This window comes from Lissotriton vulgaris, chromosome 11, assembly GCF_964263255.1.
Source record: "Lissotriton vulgaris chromosome 11, aLisVul1.2, whole genome shotgun sequence".
NCBI classification, from domain to species: Eukaryota; Metazoa; Chordata; class Amphibia; order Caudata; family Salamandridae; genus Lissotriton; species Lissotriton vulgaris.
This window is the reverse complement of record NC_141699.1, coordinates 147,109,959-147,133,025: the sequence shown is the minus strand read 5'-3', so window position 1 is coordinate 147,133,025 and position 23,067 is coordinate 147,109,959. Positions and strand designations below refer to the sequence as shown.

The 23,067-nt window shown below is 44.5% G+C and overlaps 1 protein-coding gene across 4 annotated transcripts in view; it reads left to right on the top strand.

Moving 5' to 3' along the window:
• LRRC43 (leucine rich repeat containing 43) overlaps positions 1 to 23,067 on the top strand; it is a 344,921-nt gene that overhangs the window by 310,212 nt on the left and 11,642 nt on the right. For 2 of the 4 annotated variants that reach the window (XM_086942972.1, XM_086942970.1), the window contains exon 11: positions 6,527 to 6,608. In XM_086942972.1, the coding sequence (XP_086799098.1) occupies positions 6,527 to 6,608 (82 nt within the window). Of the gene's footprint in view, positions 1 to 6,523; positions 6,609 to 23,067 lie in introns of all 4 variants that reach the window. The other 2 variants (XM_086942971.1, XM_086942973.1) reach the window with 1 other exon arrangement.

Below are 23,067 nucleotides of genomic sequence, written 5' to 3'. Positions count from 1 at the left end.
CCCAACCAAGCAGCCAACAACCTCACACAGTGGATCACCAACTGCGCTGACGACCTCGCACCCCTGAAAAACCATCCAAGCAGACCCGGCAGCAAGAGAGCCTCCTGGTTCAACGACGACCTCAAGAAATCCAAGATGAACTGCTGTACCCTCGAGAAAGCCTGGCGAAAAAACCCGACTGCAGACAACCGCCCTCAAGCACGCCACCCGCAAACACCACCAGCTGATCCACACCACCAAGAAGACAGCATCAAGGATCGACTAGACAACAACGCACAAAACAGCAAGGAATTCTTCAGCATCGTCAAAGAGCTCTCCAACCCCCCCGCCGGAAACAACTACATCACTCCCTCACAAGACCTCTGCGACTCACTCGCCTCGTTCTTCCACAGCAAGATCGCAGACATACACAACAGCTTCAGCGCACAGACCACGCACCCAACCACAGAACCAACGCCCCCCACCATCACCCTCCGCGCCTGGACCCCGGTCAGCACCGGAGACACCATCCACACGATGAACACCATCCACTCCGGATCGCCAACCGACCCATGCCCCCACCACGTCTTCAACAAGGCCGACTCCGTCATCGCACCCCAACTCCGGGACATCATCAACTGCTACTTCAAAACCGCCACCTTCCCGGAGAGCTGGAAGCATGCCGAACTCAGCGCCGTCCTGAAGAAACCATCAGCAGACCCCACCGACCTCAAGAACTACCGCCCCATCTTGCTCCTCCCGTTTCCTGCCAAAGTCAATGAGAAGACCGTCAACAGACAGCTTGCCGCCTTCCTCGAGACAAACAGATCCCTCGACCACTCGCAGTCCGGCTTCCGAGCCAACCACAGCACCGAGACCGCCCTCATCACAGCCACTGACGACATCCGAGCCCTGCTCGACAACGGGGAAACAGCGGCCCTCATCCTCCTGGACCTCTCCACAGCGTTCGGCACTGTCTGCCACCGCACCCTAGTGCAACGCCTCAGCAACATCGGAATCCAAGAGAAGGCACTGGAGTGGGTCATCTCATTCCTCGCCGGAAAAACCCAGAGAGTCCACCTCCCCCCGTTCAGATCCGAGACCACCGAAGTCATCTGCGGCGTTCCACAAGGATCATCACTCAGCCCCACCCTCTTCAACGTCTACATGAGCCCCCTCGCAGCCATCGCACGCCAACACAACCTCAACATCATCTCCTACGCCGACGACACCCAGCTGATCCTCTCCCTCACCAACGACCCAGCCACCGCCAGAACCAACCTACACGAAGGAATGAAAGACCTAGCCGAGTGGATGATGAACAGCCGCCTGAAACTGAACTCAGACAAGACGGAAGTCCTCATCCTTGGATCATCACCCTCTGCCTGGGAAGACTCCTGGTGGCCCTCTGCCCTGGGCAGCGCACCCAAACCTACGGACCACGCACGCAACCTGGGCTTCATCCTGGACTTCTACCTCTCGATGACCAGACAAGTTAACGCCGTCTCATCATCATGTTTCAACATCCTACGCATGCTCCGAAAGATCTTCCGATGGATCCCCACCGAAATTAGGAAGACGGTCACCCAGGCACTCGTCACCAGCCGACTGGACTACGGAAACACCCTCTACACCGGAACCTCAGCCAAACTGCAGAAAAGACTCCAACGCATCCAGAACGCCTCCGAACGACTCATCCTGGACATCCCCCGACACAGCCACATCTCCGGACACCTGAGAGACCTGCACTGGCTCCCCGTCAGCAAGAGAATCACGTTCCGACTCCTCACCCACGCACACAAGGCCCTCCACGACCTGGGCCCCAGGTACCTCAACAACCGCCTGACCTTCTACACTCCCACCCGCCAGCTACGATCGACCAGCCACGCCCTCGCCGCCATTCCACGCATTCGAAGAGCCACCATGGGAGGAAGATCCTTCTCCTACCTGGCAGCCAAGACTTGGAACTCCCTCCCCATCCACCTCCGTCTTACCCAAAACCACCTCTCCTTCAGGAAGCAACTCAAGACCTGGCTGTTCGAGCAGTAGCGGACCCCTCTCCCCCAAGCACCTTGAGACCCTCCGGGTGAGTAGTGCGCTATACAAATTTCTTTTTTTTTTTTTTAAAATTTTTGAAAACCTTTATTGCGCAGTATAATCAAACAAATACGGGCCTACAACCATCCGGCCGGCCTCGACATCTTTTGAAGCACAGTAGCAAGCCGTATGGCGACTCAGTAGTATATCGGAACAAAGTACAAGCAACCTGAGTTACACTGGAGGTATTTGCACTACCGAGAAGTAGGAGAAGTTAAGGTTTATTTTTTAGAGTTTTTTAAAGTATGTTTAAAATAGTAGGAACTAAGAAGGATCAGAGTCCATACAATCCGTCTAAGACATAAGTGGGCGACTTCCACCAGAAGGAATCCAGCAAGCAGTAAAACCTAATCAGAATGGCGGCATATGGGTAACACAAAAGGATTAACAATCACACATTATGGTGCATGCCGGTCGCTACCCACCTCACATCGATCCACCTTAAGCCCCAAGGAGGAAACAAGAGAAGAAAAGAATGTAAGGATAAAGAAAGAAAAAAAAAAAATAAGGCCCATAGAAACTGAAACGGACAAAAATAACCCCCCCACCCCCCACCCTACACGCATGCAGAGGCTACGGCCTACCCCCCCCCCCCCCCCCCTTAGCAGTGTGCCTGTCGCCCAAAAAGAGTACCCGAAATACAGAAGTAGAAAGAAAGAAGGAAAAGAAAGAATCATATATAAACCGGAGGAGGGCCAAACGTATGTGAACAAAAGAACCAACATGTGTATTCTCGGCCGCCCCTCCCCGGACCCCCTAATCGATGCACAACCAACGTCTAACCCCCCCCGTCTGTCCATCACAGTCCCAGCAGCACAAGCAACAGGAAGCAAAAAAGGAAAAACATCTTCAACCTTGTCCCTTTCGATCTAGCGTGTCGACGAGGTCCGGTTGTATAGCAGCCATCTTGGATGGGATAAACAGACGAAAGGACCACAAAAGAACAGGGCGCTGTCCACCAAGGTCTGTCCAACACAAAGCCATGTGGTCTACGGCTGTACACAAAAGGGCAACACACAGTAGCAATCCTCGAAAGTCGACCGGCCAAAGCGATAGCAGCAAATCCAGGATAAGACAAAAAGACACGCCAGTAGACCACGAAGGAGTTGCCTGACGTGGCGTCCAGAGGCGATTCCCCAGCCATTGCACAGGTCCAGGAACCCCATACCTCTTCACAATCGTAACGGGCAATACAGCGGCGATATCAAGATCTCGTACCTCCAACGCCTCCATGTACATCTGGGTAGGCAGTGCACAGTAGTCGAGCACAGGGTGTGGCGAAGTGCTCAGCACACGAAAGCCAGCACGGCCAGTCGAGGGTGCTGCGGGCAGAATAGCATCTAGTCAGCCCCCCAGGTCCTGGGCATTGTCATATAGGGCAGCTCGCAAAGTACCCAGAGCGCCCAGAATATCACCAATCTTTAATGACGCCTCAGGAGAAGAGGATGCTGCAGCTCCCTGCACATGAGGCTCACAAACATCTGTTAGCCATCGAAACTGTCCGCCGACATCCATTGCTAGCAGCCAGTCATCCCATCGCCGCTCCGCAGGGCACAGCCACGTCGGGGGCACAGGAGCAGCACACTCCATTCCGACACCGCACACAGTTGCAATGCAGCGTCGGCCGTCGTAAACACCCTCAATAGCAGCCCGGGGTCGTCAGTTCCAAGTGCCGAGCGCTCGGTTCAAAATGGCACCCACCACAGCGCTGGAAGACGAAAAGGCTCTCAATGCCGTCTACATGCTGGAGAAAGGATACAATGTATCGCAGGCAGCGGCGATATCGTGCGAGCGTGGAGGTTAACAGGACAGAATGGCTCGCTGCATCGGGAAACACAGTGCGGCAGCCACTCTCCACCGGCCGACCCCGCCCTGTCTTCAGTGGCCGCTGTTGTTGTAATCAGGGCCGGCCGTCTCCGAGGAACAAAGACCCGGTCACCGCCATTCAGCGCCAGCAAGGAAGTAAGGACGCCCTGTCGCTTCTGCCGCCGGGAGCACGCCGGGGAGCACAACGTTGGAGTCAGGATCACCTCCCGGTTCCGACACATCGACGCGATCAAAGGATAACTTGCAGGATCAATAGCTGTTTGGGAGGAAAACGAGAGGGTCGGCGGAGCCGAGGGTTTAGGCGGCCATCATGGTTGCAGGCTAGGCTCCTCCCCCCTATACAAATTTCTTGATTGATTTATCTAATACCCAAGTCCAATTTCAAGGGGAGGAGGGGGGTGCTTTGGGGAAGTGATACCAGACTCCTAAGGAACTTATTTTCCACTGTCGATAGCAAGCTTGCGTCCACTGATCCTTAGAGTTCTGCCCCATAAAGCACACTAATAACTGCTTTGGAGCTTTATAGTCTGAGGGCTGGGGCGATTGGCTTGGTATATGAAAGACACAGCTCCCGCCGCAAAGCCCCAGTTAGCTGTGAGAATTTCAGGGATACCTTGTCTAAGTGGTTCTTCCAGATCATTTTATCAGACAGTTTGATGCCCAAATACTCGAAAGAGCTGACCCTCTCTAACGGGACATTGTCTAGAACCAAATTTCTTTTAAAAGTTTTACAGGGGTTCATCGTCATCAATTTGGTTTTCGTAGTGTTGATGACCAAGCACCTCATGTCGCAAAAGGCCTTAAATTGGTTCAAGAGCTTTTGAAGGCCCATAGGGGTTTTAGATACCAGGAGGGTATCATCGGCAAAAAAAAATGTAGCTATTTTCTGGTTTGCCAAGGAAGGGGCATCAGCCTCAGTAGAGCACAAGAGATCGGCAATTTGATTTATGTAAAGGGACAATAGGGTGGGGGCCAAGACACACCCTTGGCGTACTCCCCACCTAATCTTAATCGGGCCGGTGAGTTGCCCCTGTTTCCCCTACCCCACACGAGCAAAATTATAATCGTGTAACCTGATCAATGGTTCTAAAATTTCCAGAGGCATACCCATATTCAAAAGAACCTGCCAGAGTAGATCCTGGGGGACTAGATCAAACGCTGTTTTAAGATCTATAAAGGCAAGATATAAACTGCATTTGCCAAGCCCAACTACCTTCTAATATAGCAGGACATGTCGGAACACCGGTCTTCCGCCGGAATTTTTATATTTACTCACGGTCTACTGTATTATTAATTTTCTCCTCTCATTCCTTCACTCATTTCTTCATACTCACTTTTACTTACTCGTACACATTCAAACTCAGATTCCCACTCACTTTCACTGTCGTTGCAAACACAAGTTCACTGAATCCCATTCACTTTCAAATCACTCACAAACACATACATACATGAACAGAGAAACAAGATTTTTCTGACATACCTTGCTTCCTTTTCAACAGATCAGGAAACTGGTTCTAGACATTGGAACCAGCCAGCCATGAATGTCAACGAGGAGCCCGGCAGAGCGGCAAGGGCAGGTTTGAAAAGGGAAAGACCCTCTCAATCCTTCTCCCAACTTCCTGACAGGACTAAAAGCACAGCCCTACAAGAAGCTGGGACAGAGCTGGGGATCCTGCCCCTGTTGTTTTGTTTGGCTTTTCATTGGCCTCAGGTATGCAATAATGTGCACCCTGACAGCCACATTTTAGCACATTTAATTTTACTTAGCAGTATGTCTGCTAACTAAAATGAATTGTGCCTGTGGACCGTAATTGAACTACGACCCTCAGAAATAAGCAATCCAGACATTCACATAGAATCTGTTTTCTTTTAACAGCACTCTTAACAGTAGCTGTATCATGCCTCAGCCCCTCCTCTTTATCCTCCTCCTGTCATCAGGAGCCTGGAGAGGAGGCCGACAGCGTTGACCTGCGCACTGAAAGGGTTCAACAAAACACAAAAGTTGTTCACTACTAAATTAAACAATGCACAGTGTCAGGATTACAAGAGGCAAAGTGCAGAATGTGAGGTCTCGGAGGAGGCAGGGGGTCTGCGCCCTGGGGCCCCTAACAAGGAACCGCTACTGGTTCCCAGACAAGATATTCAGTGGTGCTGCAAGCTGGCTGAAATGGGACAGTAGTTCTCTTAATAAAACTCCTTACATTTATGTATTTTGCTCTATTTTGGAAGGGGGGCGCACACACACACACACACACACACACACTCTCTCTCTCTATCGATCTCTGCTATCCATTTTGCTTTTTAAAGTTTTTGTTCAGTTGTTACATTGAGACAAGGCTACACTGCTATATATATATATAGGCGCAGGCCTAGCAGCAGTGTAGCCTTGTCTAGTACCAATATATATATATATATATATATATATATATATATATATATATATATATATATATATATATATATATATATATATATATGTATTGGTATATATATATTGGTATTTTTACTATGTATACTAAGTAGACATTGCATTAATATTTCGGTTCCTAAATTAAAATCCTCTGAAGTTCATTTGTGGTCACAGATCACCAGGCTTTTATTTAACTTATATTTATATTAGCAGGAAGGAAAGAAAAGTAAAGACAAAAAATCAAAAACTGGAAGAGACAGTTCAGCAAGTCGAAAAACAACAGCGTCGAGTAAAGGTAACGCTTGATAGTCCAGTTGTAAGCTGTGGTATCTGTAGATCTCTGCATCTGTTTGCACAATTGTGTATCTATTTGTCTTTATATCATTATGACTGTCTGACTGTTTATGAATATTTATACTTGTCTTGTGAATGCCTAGCAACGCGTCCACAAGTTTGCACAGTACAAGGAAATGCAAATCTGCTTTTCATAAATAGGGGGGTAGCACGTTTTATTTTACTTTATAAATTTGCATTTGAACAAAATGCTCTTGATACACCAAATAAAACAGAAGAGCAACCTAAATAGATGAATGGGAGCTGCTTGTGCCTAATACTGTTAATGTGGAAGTTATAACCACACAAAAGAAATATTGGGAGTGTCCAAAGATTAGTGGGTGTGAGAAGTTGGCCTGGTACATGCTGTCCACTAGTTAAAGTGGGGACCTTGTACCAGTCCAAACAACCCATATAGTGATTAGGTCAAAGATAACCTTTATTGAAAGTTATCCTAGTGGTAGCTATGGCGATCAGCCTTCAGGCTAAGCACCTTGTTTTACCAGAATGCAATCTTATAGTATTGGTTAAATTAAAGGGAAACCACACAGTAGTTATAAAAATATGTCTTTATTATATATAACACTCTCTAGTATCCTCTACATGAAGATAGAACACAAATAAAATATTACAGTTGCAAAGCATCAATTGTAAGTAGCACAATAAAGAGTGGGCTCCTGGGGAGACCAAAACCATATACTAAATAAGTGGTATAAGAATGACGACCTGGGACTAGACCTGGTCTAGAAAGTGTAGAATTGCTGGGAACCCAAGGAATCACCCAAGGTGAGTGAGTCGGGTCCGTTCATTTCAATGGGAAAGTTGCGGTTGGAAAATCAGAGATTAAGGACCCTTCCCAGTAGATTATGAAGACAACCTTTGGAACTTAGGAGTTTGAAGAGTCATCCCACCCACCCTTGGATACCTGCTTTCTCCTCTAAATGTACCTGTATGTACTTTGGTACAACTCCAATATATATATATACAGACACATAACATGAAATACTATGGCATCAAACATGTACAGAAAAAAAACCACGAGAAGGAAACATGGAACTGGAACTACGCCGTGAGGAATCAAAGAAGATTCTATTATTGGGGACAGAGACCCCCAATTGTTTAAATATGGATGCCGAACTGTATATTCACATTTAATCATTACTTTAACTGAGTCACAGGAGCTTCATGATCCTTTTATAATCTGAATCATACACCCCTCGGGCTAATAAGTCCTCTATGTTGTCAAAAGGATGAAATTACCACACTATGATGGGTTACTAGAACTTCCTACATATACCTATCCAAGGGGTTGAAATTGTCTCATAGTGTGAGCTCTAGGTGATTTTGTATACCTCTATTTATATATATATATATATTCACTGAAAAAACCATAGGTTTCACACCAGTTATAGTTAGGAATTAGCATTTAAAAAACCTATCAAATTCACTGAAAAAACCATAGGTTTAACACCAGTTATAGTTAGCTGGAAATTTTACTGATATAAAACCATTGAAATTCCCACGTTATAGTTAGTTGGACTCACTATAACTTGCACGTGTAATGCACTGATGACACCATCCAGTGAATGTGTGTCTTTCAGATAAATAAATATGTTTTATATATGTATGTTAAGGTCGATGGAAGAATATTTGTTTAAATTATTGTCTTAATGGATGTTTTTAAAAAAAAAAAAATTGTATATCTGCCTTATTAAGTGTATCTTAGTGAATACATATATTAGCGAGTGAAAGTAGGTCAGTCTCTCTGTCATCAGTGATGTCATGAGTGATGTCACTGACCATGTCATGAGTGATGTAATATGTGATGTCATCAGCAGTGCATTACACGTGCAAGTTATAGTGAGTCCAACTAACTATAACGTGGGAATTTCAATGGTTTTATATCAGTAAAATTTCCAGCTAACTATAACTGGTGTTAAACCTATGGTTTTTTCAGTGAATTTGATAGGTTTTTTAAATGCTAATTCCTAACTATAACTGGTGTGAAACCTATGGTTTTTTCAGTTAATTTCATAGGTTTTTTAAATGCTAATTCCTTTGTATATCGAGTTTCTAACCTTTTTTTTTTTTACAATTTGCTGTTTTTTTTTAAGTATTCATTTTTTTTATATAATTTTTTTCTTTTGCGCTCTGGGTGCGCGCTCCGGGAAGCTTTCAGCTAAGCTCTCCGGTAAGCTTTTCCGTGAGCTCACCTGAAAGCGCACCCAGAGCGCTACTGTCGTTCGTGAAAAAAATATGAATGAAAAGTTAATAATAATGCAAAACATTTCGTACCATACAAATAAAATTAGTTTTTTTTTATAAGGAAAATGATTATGCATTTCTGTAAAAGTTTGATGACGTCACTTCGGCGCGCAACGTAAGTGCCCTCGGAAGCGCCTACGTTCGCGCCGCGTAAACGCACGCAAAAGCGCCTACGATCGCGCCACGTTTGCGCCCCGGAAGCGCCTACGATCGCGCTGCGTAAACGCACCCGGAAGTGCTCCGGAGCGCGCAGCGTAAACGTGTCGGGTCATGTGACCCTAAAATAACACTTTTCATTGGTTGCTAACAGTTTTTTTTACAATGAATGAAATCCCCACCCATTTCCTTCACTTCTTCTTTCACTTTTGTGACTGAAAGACCTGTTTTTTGCACCTGGATCTTTTGTGAATTACCATGGCTGCCAGAGAATCCAGCAGTGAGGATGAACCTGAGTTCATCAATGAAGAGCCTCCTACCCCAAAGGTGAAGGAACATTTCATATGGAAATTTTTTAAGATTCCAGCTGACCAGAAGAAGGTGAATGCACCAAAAGTGGAGTGCAGGATCTGCAAACAGGTCCTGTCACGGGGTGACCCCCAAAAAAAGTACTCTTTTGGGAACTTTACGATGATCCGACATGTGGAGAGGAGGCACCCCCAGAATTTTGCCCGGGAAAGTGTCAGGGCTCTGGCACAAGAGGTTCCCAGAGATGGGGCCTCTACATCAACCGGAGGAGCAACTTCTTCTGGGAGAGAGCAATCGCAGGAGCAGGTGCCAAACATAAAACCTGCATTTAACCATGGGGTCGTCAGATGCAGATACTGCAATCAACTCCTCACCTATGGGGAGCAAAGTGTCCAGCTCATGGTTCGAGCATTGGAGAACCATCGCTGCCCTTCCCACCCCTAATTTTTTTGTTTTCTTTTTGCTCCTGTTGAGCAGTTTCCATTCCCTGTTTTTGTTCCTGTTCAGTTAAAAGAAGAAAACCAAAAGTTCTTTTCAGAACTACCTCCAATTCTCATCAAAGAGCTATATTCTTAAAAAAATGAAGAGTAAGTGAAATATAGTGCATTGATAATTGAAAGGAGAATGAGTAAGAAAGAACAGAAAGGTATGAGAGGTGAAAGTAAGTGAAGTAGGAGGAATGAAAGAAGGTGAGTGTTAGAAAAGAAAGTTATGACACAGTGAATAAACTGGAGGCCTCATTTCTGAAAAGTGACGCATCGCTACGTGAAAACAGCGATGCGTCACTTTTCTGGACGCACTCCTTATGACATTCCAGATATATCATATTTAATATATGACTAATCAATTCGCAAGGAGTTACAGATATGTCAGTATTTCTGACGTATCTGTAAACACAAAAGTAACGCATTGCTGGAGTGCGTCACAAAAGTGACGCAACTCCAGTAATGTGTCCTTTCACATGGAAAAAGCACCATGTGAAAGGTCTGCTGCGAAGAAGGCGCAAGATTTTGACGCAACAGCATCCTAAAAGTGACGCACTGCGTCGTTATTACCAAGCTTTTTGCGGGGGAACACCCCCTCTGCATGCATTATACCTGACACTATTTTTAAAAAGTGACGCATCTAGGTACAAGGGTCACTTTTTAAAACTCTGCGCCACATTATATCTGCATCAGGTATAATGTATGCAGAGGGGGCAATCCCTCGCAAAAAGCTTGGTAATAACGACGTACTGAAATCTATGAGATTTCTCTGCGTCACTTTTAGGATGCTGTTGCGTCAAAATCTTGCGCCTGCCTCGCGTCACTTTCATGTTTACAGATATGTCAGAAATACTGACGTATCTGTAACTCCTTGCAACATGATTCGTCATACATTAAATATGACACATCTGGAATGTCATAAGGAGTGCGCACAGAAAAGTGACGCATCGCACCAACAGTGTTAAAAAAATGTGCCTTGTTGCACTATATTTAAAGGACGCAACAGCATCCTAAAAGTGACGCAGTGAAATCTCAAAGATTTCACTGCGTCGCTATTACAAAGCTTTTTGCGGGGGAACACCCCCTCTGCATGCATTATACCTCACGCAGATATAATGTGGCGCTTGATTTTAAAAAGTGACCCATCTACCTAGATACGTCACTTTTTAAATATAGCGCAACGAGGCGCATTTTTTTACACCACTGGTGCGATGCGTCACTTTTCTGTGCGCACTCCTTATGACATTCCAAGTAACGCATTGCTGGAGTGCGTCACAAAAGTGACGCAACTCCAGTAATGTGTCCTTTCACATGGAAAAAGCACCATGTGAAAGGTCTGCTGTGAAGCAGGCGCAAGATTTTGACGCAACAGCATCCTAAAAGTGACGCACTGCGTCGTTATTACCAAGCTTTTTGCGGGGGAACACCCCCTCTGCATGCATTATACCTGACGCTATTTTTAAAAAGTGACGCATCTAGGTACATGGGTCACTTTTTAAAACTCAGCGCCACATTATATCTGCGTCAGGTATAATGTATGCAGAGGGGGCAATCCCCCGCAAAAAGCTTGGTAATAACGACGTACTGAAATCTATGAGATTTCTCTGCGTCACTTTTAGGATGCTGTTGCGTCAAAATCTTGCGCCTGCCTCGCGTCACTTTCATGTTTACAGATATGTCAGAAATACTGACGTATCTGTAACTCCTTGCAACATGATTCGTCATACATTAAATATGACACATCTGGAATGTCATAAGGAGTGCGCACAGAAAAGTGACGCATCGCACCAGCAGTGTAAAAAAATGTGCCTCGTTGCACTATATTTAAAGGACGCAACAGCATCCTAAAAGTGACGCAGTGAAATCTCAAAGATTTCACTGCGTCGCTATTACAAAGCTTTTTGCGGGGGAACACCCCCTCTGCATGCATTATACCTCACGCAGATATAATGTGGCGCTTGACTTTAAAAAGTGACCCATCTACCTAGATACGTCACTTTTTAAATATAACGCAACGAGGCGCATTTTTTTACACCACTGGTGCGATGCGTCACTTTTCTGTGCGCACTCCTTATGACATTCCAAGTAACGCATTGCTGGAGTGCGTCACAAAAGTGACGCAACTCCAGTAATGTGTCCTTTCACATGGAAAAAGCCCCATGTGAAAGGTCTTGCGTCAGTCTAACACCTGCTGTAAAGCAGGCGCAAGATTTTGACGCAACAGCATCCTAAAAGTGACGCAGTGAAATCTCAAAGATTTCACTGCGTCGCTATTACAAAGCTTTTTGCGGGAGAACACCCCCTCTGCATGCATTATACCTAACGCTATTTTTAAAAAGTGACGCATCTAGGTACATGGGTCACTTTTTAAAACTCTGCGCCACATTATATCTGCGTCAGGTATAATGTATGCAGAGGGGGCATTCCCCCGCAAAAAGCTTGGTAATAACGACGTACTGAAATCTATGAGATTTCTCTGCGTCACTTTTAGGATGCTGTTGCGTCAAAATCTTGCGCCTGCCTCGCGTCACTTTTATGTTTACAGATATGTCAGAAATACTGATGTATCTGTAACTCCTTGCAACATGATTCGTCATACATTAAATATGACACATCTGGAATGTCATAAGGAGTGCGCACAGAAAAGTGACGCATCGCACCAGCAGTGTAAAAAAATGTGCCTCGTTGCACTATATTTAAAAAGTGACGCATCTAGATAGATGCGTCACTTTTTAAATATTGCCTAACAATGCGCATTTTTTTACACCGCTGGTGTGTCACAAAAATTGACGCACAGGCGGCGCAAAACTGGCAGCGCAAGGCCTTCATAAATATGGTCCTGGATTTTCCCCGTGCTTCGCTTCCCGGTGCACGTACCATGCGCTTCCCCCGCGCAAAACGAAAAAAAAAAAAAAATGTAATGCCCCGCAGGACCCTATTTTAGCCCCCACATCAAACCTAGGGGGTCAGAGGGGGTCTACTCTTCCCCCTTATGGTCATTTGCCCCTTTTTTTTTCAAACCCCTTGTGTCTCGATTTTACCGAGACACAAGATGGCGGCCACTCCAGACTGTTTAGAATGTTTACAGACACCCAAGAGCCAATCAGCTTTCGGCGCATAAGTCGCGTGTCGCGCCAGGAGCGCACTCCGGTGCGCGCACCGGAGAGCGCCTATAGATATATATATTTTTTTGAACCTAAATTACTCAAAATCCACTGCAGCACACATCTTGAGACATAGCAAAGGCACATCGGGCTACCAGTCCCTTCAATTTTGCCAAGTTTGCTGGAAATCCATTCAGCCGTTCGGGCTAAAAGTGAAATCGACCGCCCTATGGAAATTAACATGGGGAAAACGCGTTTTGGGACCCCCCTTTTATCTCGGCCCCCGCTTGACGTATCCCCCCCAAACTTTCAAGGAAGGACCGGAGCTCGACAAGGCCATTTTCAGGAATTTTCAGGCAGATTCGTCAACCGGTGCCAAAGTAATTCCAAATAGAATTTTGAGATTTAACATTGAAAAAAATCCTAACTATAACTACCTACTGGCGACCGCCAGTAGGTAATATACATATATATATATATATATATATATATATATATATATATTTTTTTTTTAATATATAACTGTGCATTATGTACCGCAATGTAAAAATGTAATGCCTATCACACATTGTCACTGTTGTGTTGCTGTATCTAAAAAAGATAATAAACAAAGTAAAAAAAAAATTACTTTCAATAATCTTCTATCATTGTGGGTAATAACACATGTATCTTAGTATATCCTGATGATACATATATGAATTATATCGTTGGACACATTTATGGACATAGTGGTACAAAAATGAGATATTTGCTCTAACCTATTTAATCCTGACTTCTTTTACTCATGTTCTTAGATCGCTAGCACTTGCACTTTTGAAATTGAGTGATGAGATGCACTTTAGCAACTTTTTTACACAATTGGTTAGTGTTTTAGTATTTATTCTGGTCCATATCTCTTATCGGTATATTTTACTTGCATTTGTCATCTGCATTTTTAGAACGCCACCTTCTAATTAATTAGATCTACCTCGTAAATGTTTACAGCATATTACACTTTATGATCTTAGTACTGTATAAGAAGATCTGCTTTACATGCTAATCCAATCAATTAAATCAACTGATTACCTTTTAATTGTTTACTTCATGTAGCACTTTATGACCCTACTACTGTATATGTTGATCATTTCTATATGCTAGTCTAATCGATTGTATGCCCTTTAATAGACAATGGAGAACTGTCAACACACACATCTATAGTCAGGGGTAGCATTAAGACTGACTCTTCCATCGATTCTTCTCCCTTCCCAAAAGGGACTCATCACCCCAAGTTCAATAATTGAACTAGAGTGTTTATATACTTAACAAAATGCACTTTATGCACTAGTTAGCACCCTATTTGCTTAAGGATCCTATCCTTAAATATGACTATGTACGCTCTGATGGCATAAATATAAGCTTATTACCCCCATGGTATGTGCATGTATGGAAACAGTACTGGTTACTGATAAACCGATTTGAGTTCGCACTTGTCTATGTAATCATCAGATCTAATTATATAGCCAATCATACACAGTGTAGTCCCTGTTCAGATTTTCCTATTTTCTTGGATATTGTAACTGTCCCCCATCTCACCTTCTAACGTTATGTAACAAAATACTAAATCTCCACTATCCCTTTATATATTCCCTTCCGGTAAGCAGGATTGGATACTTTATTTTAACTAGTTTCCAAATACTTCAAGAACATCATAGTATGATTGGGCAACAGGTTGAAGTATCAAACCGGTTAAACATGTGCATACTTTACAGTGGATTTTTCAGAGATATAAATTGAATAGATCCATTTTATTGTTGTCACCTTGTTGGTTACAGGTGCTTCACCCTTATTTAGAGTGACAGAGAAATCCTGTAAAGTATGAACTACCCGGATTACTGGAACTCAAACATTGTTATGAGCATGATATTAATACACTGTGAGATACCATGTGGAGTCATTCATTGAATACATGTAACTAAACTTGTCTGTATGTTGTGAAAAATATGTAAAAAAAATCTGTGTGTGTCCATTTTAATTGTGGAGGTTATTTTGGAGGGAGTTTTCCCTTTAAATGTATTGTCTATACACTGAAACATTATGACCCTGTTAAAGACCTCAGCCAAAACACGTTGGTCTTTTTACTGCACTATTGGTGGATGAATTATGAGAATTGAATAAAATAAGGACTACTTACAAACTCGCTTGTGCCTTGCCCTGCTGTTTTTTCCAAGTCCTCAGATCATGGGGAAGCTTGTCTTGGAGAGTGTCTCTCACACACAAACACACACCCCCCACGCACGCACACACACACACTTCATTTTCCATCTTCCCTGTACCCAAAGCAGGCAGCAGTACACAATGTGCTGTAAGGTTTTATTCCTTTATGAATGAATAATTGTAAAGTGCAAAAAAGGTCGTGCCCGACGCATTTCGGCTTCTCCGCCCTCAACTGGTCCATAGATGATCATCCATGTTAGCTTGTGGAGATCACAATTTACATCTATTTTAGTGAGTAATGGTGTCAATAATTCCATATTGGTTACTTATGTAATATCTCTTTCATTATTACTAAGATATTGTTTTTTAATCAGATGCCTGCTGAACTTCTGGGCTGTTTCTTCTTCCGAATGTACAAGAAGTTCTGTACTTCCTTGTTAAGGTCCGCATCGGAGATTATTGATGTGGCGATGGACATCGCCTCAACAGGATTTCGCCAGCTGGCGGGGGCGTCTGTCCTTAGGCGCCAAGGCTGGCTGAAAGCTACATCTTTCCGACCGGAAGTTCAAGCCAAGGTACTAGATATGCCGTTCGATGGTGAGCTTCTCTTCGGGAAGCATATCGACGAGATGCTCCAGGGTATCAAGAAAGACACTGAGACCGCAAGATCCCTGGGGACACTACAGTACAAGAATACTTCCTTTCGAGGCTCCTGAGGAAGAGGCCAACAAACAAGAGGTGGATACCAGGGGTACAAATCCACCAACGGCTCCTCCCAGCAATACAAGCCTCAATACCAACAGTGGCAACAACAAGGCCAGTCCTCTTACAATAAGTCCACCTTTCGAGGGAGAGGAGGAAAGAAGGATCCCCCCAGAAGACAGTGACTTCTTTCTCAACCAGGCCTCCGCTTCTTCTCCTTATTACGTAGTTGGAGGAAAAATTTCCAACTTCTTCCACAATTGGCAAAAAATAACTATGGATCGTTGGGTTCTCCAACTGGTTCGGTTCGGGCATACCCTGGAGTTTGTGGACACTCCTCCTTCGAACCCTCCACATCCCATGCCACACAAGAATCTTCATCTTCTTCAAGCGGAACTCTCACTAATGCTTCAAAAAGGAGCTGTAGAGAGGTAGAGAGAGTCCCCAGAGGTCAGAGGGGGAAATGATTCTACTCACGGTTCTACGAAAAAAGGAGAAGAAATGGAGACCTATACTGGATCTAAGGAACCTCAACACATACCTCAAAAAACATTCCTTTCGGATGGTATCCATTCAAGAGGTGTTACAACTCCTCAATTCCAGAGATTTCATGGTGTCCTTAGACCTCCAGGATGCCTATTTCCACATACTCATCCACAAGAGTCACCGCCAATTCTTAAGATTCACTGTGGCGGGCAGACATTACCAGTTCAGAGTGATGCCTTTCGGCCTAAAGTCGGCGCCACGCATTTTTACGAAATGCCTATCTCCAGTGGCAGCCTACCTTCGCCAACAGCATTACCAGGTATTCCCCTACCTGGACGACTGGCTCATCAAGTCCCCTACTCTAGAAGGCGTGAGCAGGTCTTCCAACGCCTGTCTTCAGCTCTTCGAGAAACTAGGACTTACACTAAATCAGGAGAAGTCAGTACTACAGCCCTCTCATCGGCTCACTTTCCTGGGGGCGATTCTGGACACACATCAAGAGAAGGCCTTTCCATCTCAGGAACGTCAGGCCAAACTGAGGTCTCTGGCAGCAAACATTCAGCTCAAAAAGACTTTTCAAGTCACTGCTAGGAATGATGTCCTCCAACATCCTCCTGATTCCACACTGCCGCCTTCGTATGCGTCCCTTACAGGAAGCACTGTCAGCCCAGTGGATTCAAAGTACGGGATCCTTCGACGATCGACTCAGAATCACCCCGTTCATGGTGAATGCCCTACACTGGTGGCTTCAACTAGAAAATCTGAACGAAGGCCTACCATTCCTGCTTCCGGTCTCCCCACACGATAGAACAACAGATGCATCGTTAGAGGGATGGGGTGCGTTCCTGCAGGCACTTCAGATACATGGTCAGTGGTCGCCAGCGGAGAAACTACTCCACATCAACCGTTTAGAACTGAGGGCAGTATACCTGGCTCTTCGAGCTTTCCTGCCCAGAATCAGGAACTCCCCAGTGCTTGTGAGGACGGACAACACCACCACAATGCACTACTTAAACAAGCAAGGGGGAACTCGATCCATGACGCTCTCTCAAGAATCGCAGCAAATTTGGAAGTGGCTACTCCAACACAACATCTCGCTGAGGGCGGAGTACGTCCCAGGAGCAGACAACACCCTGGCGGACTCCCTAAGCAGGCAACGCTCCATCTGCCAGGAGTGGGAGCTAGACCAACATGCCCTCGATGCGGTGTTCTCCAGATGGGGCAGGCCTCCCTTGGATCTGTTTGCGACAAAGATCAACGCGAGATGCCAACATTACGGAAGCAGGTTTCCCCAGAAAGGGTCTCTCGGGGATGCATTTTCGATGACATGGTGCAACGTCTGGTAGCCCCAGCGTGGCCTCGCCAACACTGGTTTACAGAACTCCACCTTCTATCACTGGAGCCTCCGATTCCTTTCAAGCCTTACCCACATCTCCTCACCATGAACCAGGGGCAAGTCCAGCATCCAGATCTGACATCTCTCAGTTTATCGGCTTGGCTCCTGAGTTCAGAGAGTTCCAGGACCTAGATATCCCTCAGGACTGCAGAGTTGTCCTAGCCCGGGCCCGGGCTGACAGTACCAATAAGACATATTCCCTTAAGTGGAAGAGATTCTGTTTATGGTGTAAAGCTAACAATCTGCACCCGTTCTCGTCATCTCCGGCACAACTACTGCCCTGCCTGCTTCACCTAGTCAACTCGGGACTGGCTCATGCCTCCATCAAGGTCCATCTGGCAGCCATATCTCGATTCAGACGCTCTTCGTCTGGTGCTTCTCTATGGTCTAATAGACTGATCAAGCAGTTTCTAAAAGGCTTATTCAGGACTTATCCTCGAGTGAGGCCTTTACCACCTACATGGCAGCTCAATCTTGTCCTGGCACAATTGATGAAGCACCCCTTTGAGCCGATACATAAAGCGGAGCTCAAATATTTGTCATGGAAAACAGCTCTCTTGCTGGCTCTCACGTCAGTAAGGAGGGTGAGTGAGCTACAGGCCTTCTGCATTCAAGACCCGTTCCTTCAGTTTAAACAGGACAGAGTCATTCTACGGACTAACCCCAAATTCATGACTAAGGTTCCGTCTGCTTTTCATCTGAATGAACCTATTGTCCTGAGATCTTTCTTCCCTAATCCACCCTCTCCAGCAGAAAGATCCCTACATTCCTTAGACCTGAAGAGATGTCTGAAATTCTACCTTCATAGAACAGAACAATTTCGCAAATCCAACCAATTGTTCATTGCCTTCAGCAGACCCAGGAAGGGCCTACCATTGACAAAGCAGAGCATCTCAAGATGGATATCTGCATCTATCGCCTTCTGCCACCAACAGGCGGGTCATCCTCTGCCGGCCAAGGTTCGGGCTCATTCCACTAGAGCGGTTTCCACATCCTTGGCGCTCTTTTCTGGGGTGCCCATTGTCGACATTTGCAGAGCTGCAACATGGAAAACTCCACATACGTTCACCAAGCATTACTGCTTGGATTCTGAACTTATGAAGGATGCAGCAGTGGGACAGGCGGTGCTCCGTCATCTATTCCATTAGAGGTGAGCCTTCTTCCTTTCATCCCACCTTTCCTATCCTACTGATTGCACATTTCTTATCTTGCTACTGTTTGCAGTTTCTTTTGTTGCACTATTGATAAGTTGTTATCAGGTGTCTTACATACTGTTATGCGAAATGTGCTGCCTACTACTTGCTACTCTGATTCAGGCATGTGAATCTATGAAAGATACTCATAATACTGGATAAGAAATGCGTTACTTACCTGTAACTGCAGTTATCCAGTATTGGTATCTTTCATAGATTCACATGCAACCCACCCCCCTCCCCTGGAAGGGCTCACCTTGGTTCTCTCAGTAGGTACTGCTTAGCACGGTGCTTACGAAAATCTGAGGGACTAGGGCTCCTTCCAGGAAGGTTCTAGAGGGTGGTAGTAGCTGATTGGCTCCTGGCCAAAGTTTGGTCCTTTTCACAAAAGGACTCAGATAGGTTACTAATGTGAGGCCTCTGGCCTATTAGTTTGTATGTATGTCTCTAGGACATTACTATTTTATATACCGGGGACTCCCACCCCGACGACGGGGAATGATTCAGGCATGTGAATCTATGAAAGATACCAATACTGGATAACTGCAGTTACAGGTAAGTAACGCATTTCATCCAAAAAAATCTCATGTAAACCACTAGTACTATCTTTTTACCAGAATTGCATTTCTCCACCATCCAGTCAAACCTCAGAGGTTTTTATTATCGTTGGCAGTTTATCCAATCTTTCAGGCTGGCTCTAACACTATTCATCTGTCAAACCAACTGCGCTTGAATCTAACCTATTTTTTTTTAAAGCATGATATTCTTACGACTTTACACTATTGCCGCTCCAGCCTCCTCCATTGTACCCTCTGTTAGCTCTTCATCCACAAGCCTTTTGTAGATTTTCCATGACGACTAAAATCTGTCCTATTAAATCCAGATATCCCCTCTGTCGCTGTCCCATAGCAATTGTCAAAGGTGTTGCTGAAACTATTATGCTAGGTTTAACCTCACTGTACAACTAGTCTCTCAGGCTGTCAGAGGCTACTGCCTCGGTATCCAAAAACTCACCACTGTCAGAACGTATCTGACAGGAGAAGACAAGAATCAGGGTAGGTTTCACATTCCTGGAGAAAGACTTTCGAAAACAGCAGTAACATACCATTCGGTCTAACTTGTAGCATAGTTTGCTCCTCTCTGTTCTTCCAGGTGTAAAGAAAGCATAATTAATATCCAGCTCTTAATTGAAGAACATTATATTTTTGAGCTTTAGGCCACAGCATAGCACCAAGACTTTTCTCTTGTTGGAACTAAACGATGTACATCTCAACTTATGCAATACATATCAGACTCCAAAAATCTACCCTTGGAGTCTCTCAGATTCCTGCACTGAAACCGACCCTACGCAACAGGTATGTTGTCCTTCTTGCAAATAGTATTTATTTATTCTATAGTGTAGCTAGGGGGACAGTAATCTTAAGCGAGATGATTCTATAGACTGGATCTCTGCATTCGTGGGCTGCATGGTTACTAACTGCATGCACCTGCCTTTGGACTGCATGTAGAAATACCTCGTGCCCTCTTCCCGCGCCTTCCAAATCTTTACAGAACTTAAGTGCGATCTTTGACTGTGAACTCTCCTTCAAGGATCACATCCACAATGTCACGCGCACATCTTTTTAAAGTTTTACACTGAAGGCTTTGAGTATTGTAGCCTCATTCTACAAGGCAGTCGAGTAGTGAATTATACTTTTTAAGATAGTCTACTGCAATTGTCTGCTTCTTGGCCTCCCTGAACGTTTGCTGCAGCACCCTCACCTCACACAAAGCCTTGCAATCTAGATTTCTCAATAGATGGATTCCATATCTCCACTCATCCTGCGTTCATTTTTTGGCAGACGGGCTGGCTTTTTAGAATTTAGTTTTAGACTTTTATATAGTGCGAACTAGATTCGGGACATCGGGTATCAGAGCGCTTTTACATGAGCACCAGTTTCGTTACAGACAGACACAGGTTTCAAGGCATTATGCCTTTACTGTAGGGCCTTATAGAACCCTGGACCTATTTTTAATCAAAAGCAGTTTACACTCTTATTCCCCAGCTCTACCGAGAGGTCATCTAGTGCCAACCTGTGAACTATTCTTAGTATTTGTTATTCTCGGATGGGTGGTCATGGCGTCTCAAAACTGGATGCCAAGGCATTGAAAGCTCAACCTCTCCAAATCAATATCTGTGAAAAATCACTTTTATTTAGGAGGAGTCTCAAAACTGTGCTCTTTTCATCCTCGTTAATAACAGTATTAACTAAGACACTTCCACATTGAAAAAATATTTGTGTGAGTTGGAAAAATAATTATATACTTATGTATGACTTCTTTCTGAATTTCTACATGTGTAGTACTATTCAATTCAATTCAATTCAACATTTCTTTATTCGACTGTATGTAAATTCAGTCATAAAAGTACAGAGATAAAATACATATGTAAACAATTCATTAGTTAAAAATCAAATCGATAAAAGCAAGGGGTCACGAAATAGCCTGTAGGAACTCGAGCAAATGTAAGTGTGCTATTTATCAGAGACATATGTACATAAATAGCACAATTCAGATAGAGGTTAACCTTCCATACTTTTTCTGAATTTCAGGGCTGTTTTTAGAAAATTGCATGTAAAAAAAGTGCTTTCACAGTGCAGCATTTTAAGATAAATTAGTGCAGGCCTTATTTGCACAAAGTTAAATTTTTTAAAAAGAGGTTTTAAGAACATTTTTCGCGGTAACGTATAATAGGAGCATATAAATAAAAAGTGTGCCAGGTCTTGCGGAGACTTATTGTCGCAGCCACAAGCTGGCAACACTTGTCCCCTGTGAGCTCCACTGGGCACTGTTAGCATCAGGTGAAATAAATCAAAACGAAATCTAGTCAACAAGAAGCGCTCATATCTGGAGATAGGCCAGGATAGGTATGGTTCAATTTGTATACATGATTTAGTTAAAACATGACTCATCACACTACCCTTCTTGAGTTCAGACTCTTCCCTGGCAAGCAGCCGGGTCATCAGAAACGTGTCCTTTACAAATGTTACATCACGCTTAGATGCTTGCTGTGGCGTCAGGAAGAGGTCCAGCCTACCCAGATCTTGAAGGCAGTTTCTGATATATTTTATCCAGGGTATCTTGAGTTTACCTTCCCAGTTGAGTGCTTCAAGGAGAATGTTTTGGGTGAATGGTATTTCGTTGTTCAGCCAGCAGTTTAGCCAGCACAACAGGGGGTTTACAGCAATTTTGTCCCCTAGGTGTGGCATGCCCAGTTCCTCATGAGTGGAGAAATTAGCCGTGCTCTTCTGTAGACTTAAAACTAGTTTTAAAAAGTTGTTTTCAGTGGTTACAAGATCGGCCGCTGGTAAAAAGCCCCAAAGTTCACTCCCGTAACAGGCGACAGCTGTACTTTTGGCTTGATATAGTTTCATCAATGCAACCACTGGGGTATTACCCATTTTGCGAGCAAAGTCAATTATTGCAGCATTGGTCCTTGTTAGTTCTCCTCTCTTTTTTCTTAATGCGGGTCCCCATGTGAGTTTATGGTCAAACAATACACCAAGATATGAGAAAGTTGTTGTTGTAGGTGTTTTTTCCCCATTAACAGAGAATGGGTAGGACTTTTTAGATCCAAGTCCTACCTTCATAACGAATGACCTGGCATTGTTGATACACAGGCCCCGTGAGTTCATGAATTGGAAAAAAGAGTCTAATAAAATCTGAAGGCCAAGTGCAGTTCTGGAAATAAGGACGGCGTCGTCGGCGTAAAGCAGAACAGGGACGAACCTTTTCCCTATATGTGGATAGTCCGTGTTTGTTTTTAAAAGGTGCTCCTCTAAACCGTTTATATATAAATTAAAAAGAAATGGCGCTAAAATACAGCCCTGCCTAACCCCCCGATTTATTTTGAAATCTCTGGTTACTTTTAAGTCTTTGGTATAACGCACATTTGCTCGTGTATCACTGTGGAGGTCGGCCAGAAAGTTAATCAGATTTTTTTCAACCCCCATTTTTAGCAGGACATCCCAGAGTTTACTTCTGTCAACGCAATCGAAGGCTGATGAAAGGTCCATAAAAGCTATGCTTAATGTTCCGTTTCTAGCCAGGGTATACTTGCCACTAATAAATATAGATTCAGGCATTGAGTTAT